Source organism: Saccopteryx leptura, chromosome X (genome assembly GCF_036850995.1).
Source record: "Saccopteryx leptura isolate mSacLep1 chromosome X, mSacLep1_pri_phased_curated, whole genome shotgun sequence".
In the NCBI taxonomy this organism is placed as follows: Eukaryota; Metazoa; Chordata; class Mammalia; order Chiroptera; family Emballonuridae; genus Saccopteryx; species Saccopteryx leptura.
In genome coordinates, this window is record NC_089516.1 from 40,019,871 (window position 1) to 40,032,621 (window position 12,751).

General features: G+C 37.7%; 1 protein-coding gene and 1 pseudogene across 13 annotated transcripts in view; both read left to right on the top strand.

The window, feature by feature from the left end:
• Positions 1-12,751, top strand: part of HUWE1 (HECT, UBA and WWE domain containing E3 ubiquitin protein ligase 1) — a 179,977-nt gene that overhangs the window by 73,733 nt on the left and 93,493 nt on the right. For 12 of the 13 annotated variants that reach the window (XM_066357549.1, XM_066357554.1, XM_066357547.1 and 9 more), the window contains 3 exons: positions 1,454-1,573; positions 2,070-2,171; positions 2,650-2,730. In XM_066357549.1, coding sequence (XP_066213646.1) covers positions 1,454-1,573; positions 2,070-2,171; positions 2,650-2,730 — 303 coding nt within the window. The remainder of the gene's footprint in view (positions 1-1,453; positions 1,574-2,069; positions 2,172-2,649; positions 2,731-12,751) is intronic. The other variant, XM_066357546.1, reaches the window with a different exon arrangement.
• LOC136386634 (small nucleolar RNA SNORA8) lies at positions 638-725 on the top strand (annotated as a pseudogene).

Here is a 12,751-nt window from a genome sequence, read left to right on the forward strand (position 1 = left end):
GAATCGAACCTGGAATTCCACACGCCGGGCCGACGCTCTACTACTGAGCCACCGGCCTAGCCAAAATGTGTATTTTTAACAACTAATCCAGGTGATTCTGATGTATTTCTAGAGAAAATTTAATGATCAATGAAAATCAGGGTACAAAACCATGAGTTTGTGTTTCTTATAATTAAGTAGGCAGATGTATATATGTTTGTATGTGTATTAAAAAATCGGAAGAAGGCCCTGGCCAGTTGGCTCAGCGGTAGAGCGTCGGCCTAGCGTGCGGAGGACCCGGGTTCGATTCCCGGCCAGGGCACATAGGAGAAGCGCCCATTTGCTTCTCCACCCCTCTGCCGCGCCTTCCTCTCTGTCTCTCTCTTCCCCTCCTGCAGCCAAGGCTCTATTGGAGCAAAGATGGCCCGGGCGCTGGGGATGGCTCCTTGGCCTCTGCCCCAGGCGCTAGAGTGGCTCTGGTCGCAACATGGCGATGCCCAGGATGGGCAGAGCATCGCCCCCTGGTGGGCAGAGCGTCGCCCCTGGTGGGCGTGCCGGGTGGATTCCTGTCGGGCGCATGCGGGAGTCTGTCTGACTGTCTCCCTGTTTCCAGCTTCAGAAAAATGCAGAAGAAAAAAAAAATCGGAAGAGTGTTCAAAGCACAGTGCGATAGAAATTCAGTATTTGGCATCATTGGTTTTCTTGGCTTTGTGCATGCTAAGCCTGGTATTTCTATTGATACAGTATAAAAAAAATCGCAAGAAAGTACGTCAAAATGTAACCAGTGAAAAATACAAAAAAAAAAAAAAGTAACCAGTGACCATGGAGCTTTATTATATTGTATAAATTGTAAGAAGTAATTGTATATTTTATACCCTATTAAAATTACTTTAGTCAAGTCTATAAAGTAAAAATGAATGCTCGTTCCCTGTTTACCATAGCTACTATTTTGGTGTAGGTTTTTTTTCATTTTTTTAATGCATATTCAAGTACACACTTACATAAGTACATAGTTTTTAAAATGAGAAGATGAAATCATTAACATACCACTATTCGCTCAGTGTATCATAGACATCCTTTCATATAAGTATATTGAGCATTAACGTATTAATGCTTTTGATATTTATTGTTACCCTCCCAACAAGGTCTACCTATCTACTATTAACGACCAGTACTATATAAAATTGCATGTGTTACCACCCTTTTTTCTCCCAAATTTTGTGATTGAGAAATATTGAAGGACTTCTATATGATTGTTTTTAATTTTCCTTTCTTGAATGACTAATATTGTTAAATATTTTCTATTTGTTTGTGGATAGCATACATTTTTATGTTGTGTTTTAATATCCTAATTCTCTCCCTTTGCTATATCATTCATCTCACCTTAGTGTAAAGAATTCTCAAACAATGTTTCTTTTTGTGGTTGGTTACCTTTTTATTCTAACTGGTTTCTTTATCATAACCTTTACTTAAGTTGCAGATGTGACTATGGAAAATAGTCCAGGATCATCCACCTCTATGGAACATCGTCTGGATGTTGAATTAAGGTCAAGTTCCAGCAGCAGTACTGCTATCTGCCCTGGCACCCGACCTGGTATATAGATACACCATCTTTCACTCTGATTAAATAACTAGTGGAGTAAGATGCTTTGGGGGAGCTTGAGTGGTATGTTTGAAGGCTTGCTTCTTAGGACTATATGTTTGCCATTCAGGTGTTTGTTTTTTCATATTTATTTTTGTAGCATTTTATAGCTTTCTAAAGATCATACATAGATTATTTTATTACAACAGCCATGTCGGAAGATAGATAATATCTAAAAAGGAACTGAGGATCAGAAAGTTCATCTTTTCACTTTGTAATTTTTCTTTTTTTACTTTGGGCTTTTAACTTTAGTAGTAGTTTTATTCAGTCCTTGTTGATTTATTTTCTAATGTTAAAGTTTAGGTAAGTATTCTTTCCAACGTCCAGAGATCTCACTTCAAATGTCTGCTAGGTTTGCTATAGGTGGGTCTGTTAGAAATTTGTTTTATGTGCCTACTCACTGTGATCTAATGATAAGCCCAGTATAATCCTTTCTCTCCCTTGCTAGGAGTCCAGTGTATTCCACAACGAGCAGCACTTCTCAAATCCATGTTGAATTTCCTCAAGAAGGCCATTCAAGACCCAGCTTTTTCAGATGGCATACGACATGGTATTTGATTCTAGATACTTTCTTGAAAGATATATTTGACTGTCTCAAAGATTGGTCCTTTTCATACTTTCTGAAGCTACTCTTCTTTTTTAAGGCAGGCTTAGGAGAAGGCCATGCCATTTTGAAAAGGTTTTAGTCGTTTAGTGTCACTTTCCCCAAACCTAAGGATCATTTAGTAATTTTCATAATAATTCACCTATATATATTTTTTCCCTTTTCCAGCTTTTGACTCTGTACTCACTTTCAACTCTCTCTGTCTGTATTCTTTTATTCTTTGACTCAGTGTGAAAAGGTTATTGTATGGACAAGGAATAAATAACAGGATATGGGGAGGAGAGACAGGTAGAGGCCATTAGATTGGAATCAATACAAACTATTTACCACAGTGTGTTATATGTAATATATTGATCCATCATCCTCACCCTTTAAACTACTACTGGACTGATCATATTTTCTTTAATAATCACCTTTCTCTTAGTGATGGATGGTTCTCTGCCTACCTCCCTGAAACACATCATCAGCAATGCAGAATACTATGGCCCATCACTTTTTCTCCTAGGTAAGTGGAGTTGATATTTGATTATAGCAAGCTGGAATAAGTTGGCAGAGTTTTCTGTGTGTTTCCTATTCTTATAAGATTTTACCATATACACTTGTCCACTGGGTGATTATGTGTCTTTCTAGTTGGTGATAAAATATAGAAAAGTCAGAATTCAATTTCAAATATCCATTTCTTAAATGCCAAGTATACTTCTATAAGCAGTGTATTGCGAATCATTTGTAATAAACAGCAGTATTGTATATTTGGCTTTTTGTGCTGTATGTACGCTTCAAGTGCGATAAGAAATGTGTCTTTATTTGCTGGTTAGCCGTTAACCTTGGTCTGGAAAATCCAGTCAGAATTGTTTCCATTCTCAGAACTAAATGCCAACCCACAAGCTGTAGTGTGGAAAATTGTTTCACACTGTAGGAAATACAGTTTTAGATGCTTTGAGTATTTTATAGTTATTTTCAATTTGATATTTGCACTACTTTGAGTATTCCTGTTGTTCAGACCTTATTTTTATTAACTGCCATCTATATTCAGGACAATACATGTAATACATTGGCTTTTAAAATTCTTCTTAAAATTATAAAGGCATATAGTAGGAGGTGTAGAAATAGAACAACCTTCTTGTACCAATAGCAGGCATTTTTAATACTTTGGGATGTCTGGAGAGAGTAGTTTTGATTACCACAACTTAGATATTCCCTTGCTGAAACAATTTAAGATTTTTGTGTATTAACTTGTAGTCTGTGACATTGCTGAAGTCACTTAGTAGTTCATAAATTGTTTTGCTAATCTGCAAATAGACAGTTTTGCTTCTTTATAGTCCTTTTTTCTTTTTGTTTTGTTGTGTTAATGAATTGGCAAAGATTTCTGATACAGGGCTAAATGGAAGTGGTGAGAATGGGCATCTTTGATTTGTTCCCGAACTTGGGGGAAAGCATTTAGTGTTGCACCATTAAGTTTGAGGTTGGCAGAAGGTTTTGAATTGAAGGTTTTGTTCCTTTTTATCCGGTTGATGAAGTGTTCCCTTGTGTTACAGTAGTTCCACCTTGATGTGGAGAGGCTCCCTTCCAAGGTTAAGTTCAGATGGCAACACTCAAAACAGTAGTCCTTTGGTATGATCCCCCCAAAAAGGTTTGTTATGCCTGTGCAGTTCCAGGTCATGGGGTAGAGAAAGACGATTTTGTCTGGGAGAAAGCCCCTAACAGAGAGAGAAAAACAAGTGCACAGGCTTTTTTTTTTTAAGGGGAGGTTTAAACGATGCCATAAGAGGACATAAGTGCTTGTGGGTTTGGGATAGAGAGAAGGTAAGCCCTCTCAGGATAATGTAGGAAGTAGGAAATGAAACTGAGAACTAAAACAAATGTCAGTGGAGGTCAAAATTCCTTCTCTAGATTCTTAGCATAGCAACCTCCCAGGTTTCTTATTTTAAAAATTTGTACTTGAGAGAGAGACTAAATTTGCAAAGCCAACCCAAAATAATTAATCCAGCAATTATTTTAGGTCCATAAATAATACATAGAGCCTTTTACCCCACACAGGAGATGACCTGAAAAAGAAATTAAGAGGGGTGGGGGTCTGAAAATCTCTGGATATTTTCTTAATAAAATTGACTGTTTTGGTTTGTTGACCTATTCTGTAATCTTTCCCTCATTCTTGACCCACATATAGCAGGAGGTCCTCTCTAAGGCGCAAGCTCCACTTTGATATACTAGTTGCTAGTTTAGTGTCAATCTTTTGTCATCTATCAGAACAACTAGACTGCTTTGTCTCTCGTTAAGGGCTTCTAAGGCCTGAGCAGTATGTGATCAGCCAGAGTTACCTGGGTAAGCTCTATGAAGTGAGTCTCATACAGAATTGAAAATAACTAAACTTGGGCCTGTTATACCAGAGATGGTGATGAGACCCAGTGTAATAGGTAAAATGATAGCCCAGTGCTCCCTTTTGTGGTAAGACTTGATGAAAGACCTAGACTTGCTAGTTGGATCTCGAGTACCCTGGGTATTAACTATCCATAGGAAACAGGTCAGGCTTTGAAGGGAGCAGTTGGTGGAGTAGAGTGTATGACCTTGACAAACAGGAGTTGTGTCATAGGAGAACTAGTAGTTCAAGTAGGTTGGAGGGTGGAGCTTCTACTGGCCAAATTATATCAGGTTAAACAGGCGAGGTCAAAATAGTCTCAAACAGTCTCAGTTCAGACTCTAAATTGGTGCAAGAGGCTAGAAAGAGCATGAGGGCAATTCAGTAAGGAAGCACATGATGAGGTTGTGATGTCCTAATCTCTTCAGGTCTACTTTTGCTGTGTTCCTCTGGTGCTAACTATTGTGATTATTGTAGACTGTTAACCAGAGAAGATGACAAGTAGTCAATGTGAATATTGAACACATCCAGCGAGGCAAGTTATTTGTATAAGTGGTAGCCTGAGCTAGTGCACGTGATATCATTACTGGAGGATTAGTGCTCAGGTGACATTTTCTGTTACAATTACGTAAACATTGTCCATCAGGTTGAGGAAGATAAGAAATGTTGGTAGTGGTGGTGGAATAATGGAAAATGAAATGTGGGACTGTCAGATGAGGGGAATTCATTCGATAGGGCTGTGGAGTTGTAATGGGTGATTTGGTAGTAATGCTAGGGGCACTTCACATTTGGAGGTGTCAGCTTTGAAGTTGGGGCTATCAGCTGTGCTGAAATCATTATTGAAGATGCTAAATTGGTGGGAGTCCTGGCCTAGCTCCAAAACTTTGATGCAAAGTTTTATATATTTGAGAAATAATTATAAAAGTAACTGAAGATCGATATTGCTTTGTCTCCAGGAGTTACAGAGTAATTTCTTCTGGGGAAATTATAGACCAATTGACTACCCCAAACAAGTGAGGTCACAGCATGGGCAAAAGAAGCCCATGGAGTTTGGAATTGAGCTGTAGCTGTAGAATTCCAGACCCAAGCCAGGAGTCAAATGGGCCAGTGCCAGCAACCAGGGACAGATTGTTCCATATTTTCAGACCTGTGGTCTATAAGCCTTGTCATGCTAGAGGTGCCTGCTCGTTATAGGAGTTACAGGCATTGTTATCCCAGACCCTGTAGTGGCTTCCCATTCAATGTCTCTGTAACAGGGTGGATCCAGAACTAGCATCCTGTTTAAGAATGTTGGTACTGGGAATGAATTTAAGATCTTCCTTCCTTTTTGAAAGAACCATAAAGTTGTAGGTGAGAGACCAAGCAGGCACCGAGACCTCCATGCCCTGCAAAAAGAGACCTCCAATTAGTGAACTTTTAAAAGTGTCATATTCAGAAGGACTATTGTAGAGAACTCTCTTGTGACATACAGAATAGTCTTTTGGAGAGCAAACGCTCTCAATTTTCAGTGAATCCTATTCCATTACCCACTTTCTATATAGGTTCCAGTCTAGCACAGCTTGCACCAGGATCAAAAAGTGGAGGTGTCTTTAATGAGGAGGGTTTCTCTTTGAGTATCATAGATTTTTATATGTGAAGTATCTCCTTTTGTGTCTACCGAAGGGAACAGAGAGGTTAGTTGCATTTTGTTAGGATATCATATGACTTAAAAGGTTGAAAGTTCAGAATAACTAAGAAAGTGGGCAAAAGAGACTCATTTAGGGAGACTTGTCCATTTTGTAAGTTTAAGAGTGTGTCCTTGAATAGATCATTATGTCTTTCTGTTAGGCCTGCTGTCTTCAGACAGTAAGACAAACTGGAAGCTCCAAGTGATGCCTTGTTTTTACAGCTTATGCCCAGACTTAGGATGCCCAGACTGTTCAGTATAATGTATAAGGTCTACCGGAAATTTCTGTCCATTTCTATCACAACAAGTTTCGACACGTTTATTTGGCATATGTGTACCTCTATTTTTATCACTTAATGTATACATACTGACATAGCAAATTAACTAAAACAAAGTTGATTCACGTTAGTCTTATGTGTGAAGCGATAGTGTACCCATGGCTACTGATAAAAGTTCATTTACGCCACTGTAATTTTTATGAATTTCAACAAGGAAGAAATGCTACAGAAGCATGTAGAAATTTATTGAAAGTGTTTGGTAAAGGAATAATACCGACTATCACTTGTTTTTGTTCTTACAAAATTTTTTGAAGGGCAAAATATTCAAAAATGAAGAAGATATCAAACAAGCACTGGTTCAATATTTCGCATCAAAAGATAAAACATTTTTCAAAAATGGGATATACAAATTGCCCTCACGCTGGCAAGAAATCATTAATAATAATGGCAATTATATTATTTAATAAAGTTTATTGACGGTAAGAAAAATTTGTATTTTGCTTTATTCCAAAAACGGACAGAACTTTCCGGTAGACTTTATATATATATACCCTGGTCAGAGTTAATGTAACCTGGAAGCCTGAAAGGAACTAACATTTAGTGAGGCCTGTAATAGTTGGCTGTAGGAAGGATAAACTAAGAGCAGATATAGGTAACAGTCTTTGTGAGGGCATAGCTGTTTTCACCAGCAGATTGGGGCAGTGGCTCAATAAAATGAATTTGCCAGTTAGAGAAGGGGTGTTCACCCTTTTGTATGGATTCCTGTTGGTCATGATGCCAGTGGTAGGACAGGGTGCAAAAATCACATTGAATTTAGGTTAGTGATAGTGGCATGGGAAAGCGTGTCATTTACCCTACATTTTAAAGGTCCAGGGACTGTGATGACTGCATGTTTCATGAACCCCATTGAGCCCTGGGCAGAGAGTAATATCTGAGCTTATTTGCAAAGCATGAGCAAATTAATCAGCTATGCCATAAAAATGAGTTTTCTCTTTGGCAGCCTTGACATGAGTTGAGACATTAGAGCCTTTAATTATAATATGCCAAGCCTGAGCAGCAGTGTATCCAATGTGGAAGGCTCCATAAGGCATAATCCTGAATGTGATAAACTATTTTGAGCCCATAGACAAGGAAAAAACAATGAAGCAATTATCTACAACTTAGGATTCTAAAAATATGAACAATGGGCATACCTTTATTGAGGTGTCCTCCAGTGCCAAAATGACTGCAATTGACTCTCGAATCGGGCTGACTCTTGAGTCCCTTCCTTTATTAGGAGTATGACCCAGTTATGGGGTGGAAAGCAGCAACTCTCCAGCAGGTTCCATTACATGTGATTGGTGTACTGCCATCTGTTATATAAACAGACTCCCTTTCTACTGGATTTCCTATTCAATGAAGGTATGTCTCTGTGCTTTTAGGTCCTATTCCAGTACCCTAAATAATCTTGAAAACCAAGATTCACTTGGTTAGATAAACTGCTCTTAAGACAAAAGTCTGAAGCTCTGAATTCATTCCTACTTTGACTTAGTTTGGAACTTTACTGTAATTTATGTAGACTGCTCTTCACATTTTAAAACATGTTTTCAAATATTTAATCCAGCTTTTAGTTTTCAGCAGAATGACTTACTAAGGTATCGTACCTTTTTATCTTAAAGAAAGAACCTTTATATACTGTCAGTTTTTTGTGATCACCAATTCTTTTAATTTTCCTAGTCTTTTTTCCTGTTTTATGTTGATATCTAAACATTTTTTACTATGTTTTCTGCCAAACTAGACAAAATAAGACCCATAGTCTGCCTTTCCTTTATGCCTTTCTCACCACTTTTTTTCTTTTCTTTTTTAGTAACCCTTCACTTTCCCTCTTTTTGATTTAATGTTTAAAATTTTTTTGTTTGTTTTATTAAGAAAGGCAGGAGGTAGAGACAGACAGGGACATCATGCTGTTCCTGTATGTGCTCTGACCGGGGATTGAACCAGTAACCTCTGCACTTTGGGGTGACGCTCCAACCAACCAAGCTATCCAGCGAGGACCTAAATTTTTCTTTATTAATTGCCTGACCTGTGGTGGCGCAGTGGATAAAGCATCGACCTGGAAATGCTGAGGTCGCTGGTTCGAAACCCTGGGCTTGCCTGGTCAAGGCACATATGGGAGTTGATGCTTTCAGCTCCTCCCCCCTTCTGTCTCTCCCTCTCTCTCTCCTCTCTAAAAATGAATAAATAAAAATAAATAAATAAATAAATAAATAAATTTTTCTTTATTGATTGATTTTTAAAGAGACAGAAAGAGGGGAGAGGGAAGGGAAGCATTCATTTGTTGTTCCACTTAGTTGTGCATTCATTGGTTGCTTCCCTTGAGTGCCCTGACCAGAGATTGAACCACAACCTTGTTTTCGGACAATGATCTAACGGACTGAACTAATTGGCCGGGGCCACTTTAATTTTATTATTTTATTTTATTTAGGAAATTAAATTTAACAGGGTTACATTGATCAATAAGAGTACATAGGTTTCAGGTAAACATTTCTATAGCATTTGAACTGTTATGTTGTATACCGATCACCCAAATTCAAATCATTTTCCATCATCATATATTTGTTCCTCTTTACTCCCTTCCCCCCACTACCTCACCCACATCCCCATCCTCTACATCCCCTCCCCCTAGTAACCACTTCACTTTTATCTATGTCCATGAGTCTCAGTTTTATATCCCACCTATTTGTGAAATCATATAGTTCTTAGCTTTTTCTGATTTACTTATTTCACACAGTATATTGTTCTTAAAGTCCATCCATGTTGTCATAAATGTCACTATGCCATTATTTCTTATGGCTGAGTAGTATTACATTGTATATATGTACCACATCTTTATCCAATCCTCTATCGAGGGATACTTTGGTTGTTTCCATGTCATGGCCACTGAGAATAATTCTGCGATGAACATGGGGTTGCATGTGTCTTTACATAGTTTTACAGTGTTTTCGAGTTTTGGGGGTAGATAGCTAGTAGAGGAATTGGCTGGGTCATATGATAGTTCTAGTCTTAGTATTTTGAAGAACCACCGTACTTTCTTTCATAATAGTTATATTAATTTGCATTTCCACCAATAGTGAATGAGGTTCCCTTTTTCTCCACAGCCTCTCCAACACTTGTTACTATCTGTCTTGTTGATAATAGCTAATCTAACAGGTGTGAGGTATCTCATTGTAGTTTTGATTTGCATTTCTCAAACAGCTACTGAAGATGAGCATATTTTCATATTATCTTTTGGCCATTTGTATGTCTTCTTGGAAGAAGTGTCTGTTCATGCCCTCTCCTCATTTTTCAATTGGATTATTTGCTTGTTTGTTGCTGAGTTTTGTGAGTTCTTTATGTATTTTGGATATTAACTCCTTGTTGGAGTTGTTGTTTGCAAATATCATCTCCCATTTAGTTAGCTAGTTAGCTGTTTTGTTGTCAGTTTCTTTTGCTGTGCAGAAGCTTCTTAGTTTGATAGAATCTCATTAATTTACTTTTGCCTTTATGTCCCTTGACTTTGGAGTGAAACTTATAAATTGTTCTCTGTGGCCACGGCCAGGTCCATGAGTTTAGTACTTATGTTTTCTTCTATGTAATTTATTGTTTCAGGTCTTATATTAGGTCTTTTATCCATTTTGAATTAATTTTTGTGCATGAGGACGAACTGTAGTCAAGTTCATTCTTTTTTATTTATTTATTTATTTATTTGTATTTTTCCGAAGCTGGAAACAGGGAGGCAGTCAGACAGACTCCTGCATGTGCCCGACCAGGATCCACCCGGCAGGCCCACCAGGGGGAGATGCTCTGCCCATCTGGGGTGTCGCTCTGTTGCAACCAGAGCCATTCTAGCGCCTGAGGCAGAGGCCACAGAGCCATCCTCAGACCCCGGGCCAACTTTGCTCCAATGGAGCCTTGGTAGCGGGAGGGGAAGAGAGAGACAGAGAGGAAGGGGAGGGGGAGGGGTGGAGAAGCAGATGGGCGTCTCTCCTGTGTGCCCTGGCCGGGAATCGAACCCAGGACTCCTACACACCAGGGCGACGCTCTACCACTGAGCGAACCGGCCAGCACCTAAAGTTCATTCTTTTGCAGTGGCTTTCCAATTTTCCCAGCACCATTTATTGAAGAAGCTTTCTTTTCTCCATTGTGTGTTTTTGACTCCTTTGTTGAAGATTATTTATCTATGTATATGTGGTTTTATTTTCTGGGCTCTCAATTCTGTTCCATTTGTCTGTATGTCTGTTTTTCTGCCAATACCCTGCTGTTTTGATTATCATGGCTCTATTGTATAATTTGAAGTCAGATAGTGTGATACCTCCAGCTTCATTCTTTTTTCTGAGGATTGCTTTGGCTATTCGGGGTATTTTATGGTTCCATACAAATCTGGTGATACTTTGTTCTGTTTCTTTAAATAATGATATTGGGATTTTTGATGAGGATTGTATTAAGTTTGTATATTGCTTTGCGGAATGTAGCTATTTGAACTTTGTTGATTTTTTTCAATCCATTAACATGGAATATTTTTCCATTTCATTGTATCTTTTTCAGTTTCATTCAGAAGTGCTTTGTAGTGTTCACTGTATAGGTCATTCACATCCCTTGTTAAGTTTATTCCTAGGTATTTTTTGTTGTTCTTGATGCAATTGTAAAAGGAATTGTTTTTTTGAGTTTAATTTTGAAAAATTTCATCTTTGGCATGTAGAAAAGTAATAGACTTTTGTACATTTTGTATCCTGCTATTTGACTGTTTTGGTTTCTTATTGCTAATCGTTTTTTTTGCTGGACTCTTTGGGGATTTCTATGTACAGGATCATGCCATTAGCAAAAAAATGATGCCTTTTACTTTTTCTTTCCCAATATGGATGCCTTTTATTTCTTTCTCTTCCCTGATCGCTTCTGGCTAAAACTTCCAGAACTATGCTGAATAAGTGGAGAGAGTGGGCAGCCTTGTTTTGTTCCTCATTTTAGAAAAAAAGCCTTCATTTTTTTCATAATGTAGTATGATATTAGCTGATGGTTAGTCATATATGGCCTTTATTTTGCTGAGGTACTTGCCTGTATTTCAATTTTATTGAGTGTTTTAAACATGAAGGGATGTTGTATCTCATTGAATGCCTTTTCTGCTTATACTGAGAGGATCATACGATTTTTGTTCTGTGTTTTGTTGATGTGTACTATGATGATCGATTTCCAAATGTTGAACCATCCTTGTTCTCCTGGAATGTGTCCCACTTGATAGTGATGTATTATTTTTTTAATGTGTTGTATTTAATTTGCTAGTATTTTGTGTAGGACTTTTACATCTTTATTCATTATAGATACTGGTCTGTATTTTCTTATTTGTGTTGTCCTTACCAGGTTTAGGTATCGGGGTTATGTTGGACTCATAAAATTTGTTAGGGAGTATTGCTGCTGCTTATATTTTTTGGAAGACTTTGAGAAGTATAGGTACCAAATCCTTGAATATTTCATAAAATTCACTAATGTAGTTATCTGTTCCTGGAATTTTATTTTCAGGGAGGTTTTTGATAGTCGTTTCTAGTTCCTCCCTGTTTATATATCTGTTTAGGTTTTCCACTTCTTTGTGACTCAGTCTAGGAACATGGTATAGTTCTAGGAATTTGTCCATTTCCTCTAGGTCAGTGGTTGGCAAACTCATTAGTCAACAGAGCCAAATATCAACAGTACAACGATTGAAATTTCTTTTGAGAGCCAAATTTTTTAAACTAAAACAATATAGGAAGGTACATTCCTTATCAAGGTAGTGCCCACACGTGGTATTTTGTGGAAGAGCCACACTCAAGGGGCCAAAGAGCCACAATTTGCCGACCAAGGCTGTAGGTTGTTGAATTTGGTGGCATATAATCTTTCATAGTAATCTACTATGATCTTTTGATATATCTATGAGATTTGTGGTAATTTCTCTTTCATTTCGGGTTTTGTTTATATGAGTTATTTCTCTTTTGTCCTTAGTCTAGCCAGGGGTTTATCAATTTTATTGATCTTTTCAAAGAATCAACTCTATTGTATTAATTTTTTTCTATAGTTATTTTGTTTTCTATTTTATTTCATTTAGTTCTGCTCTGATTTTTATGATTTCTTCTGACTTTGTGTTGGCTTTGTTCTTTTTCTGGTACTTGAAGATATGATCTTTGGTTGTTTATTTGGGATTTCTCTTATTTATTGATATAAGCCTGTAATGATACAAACT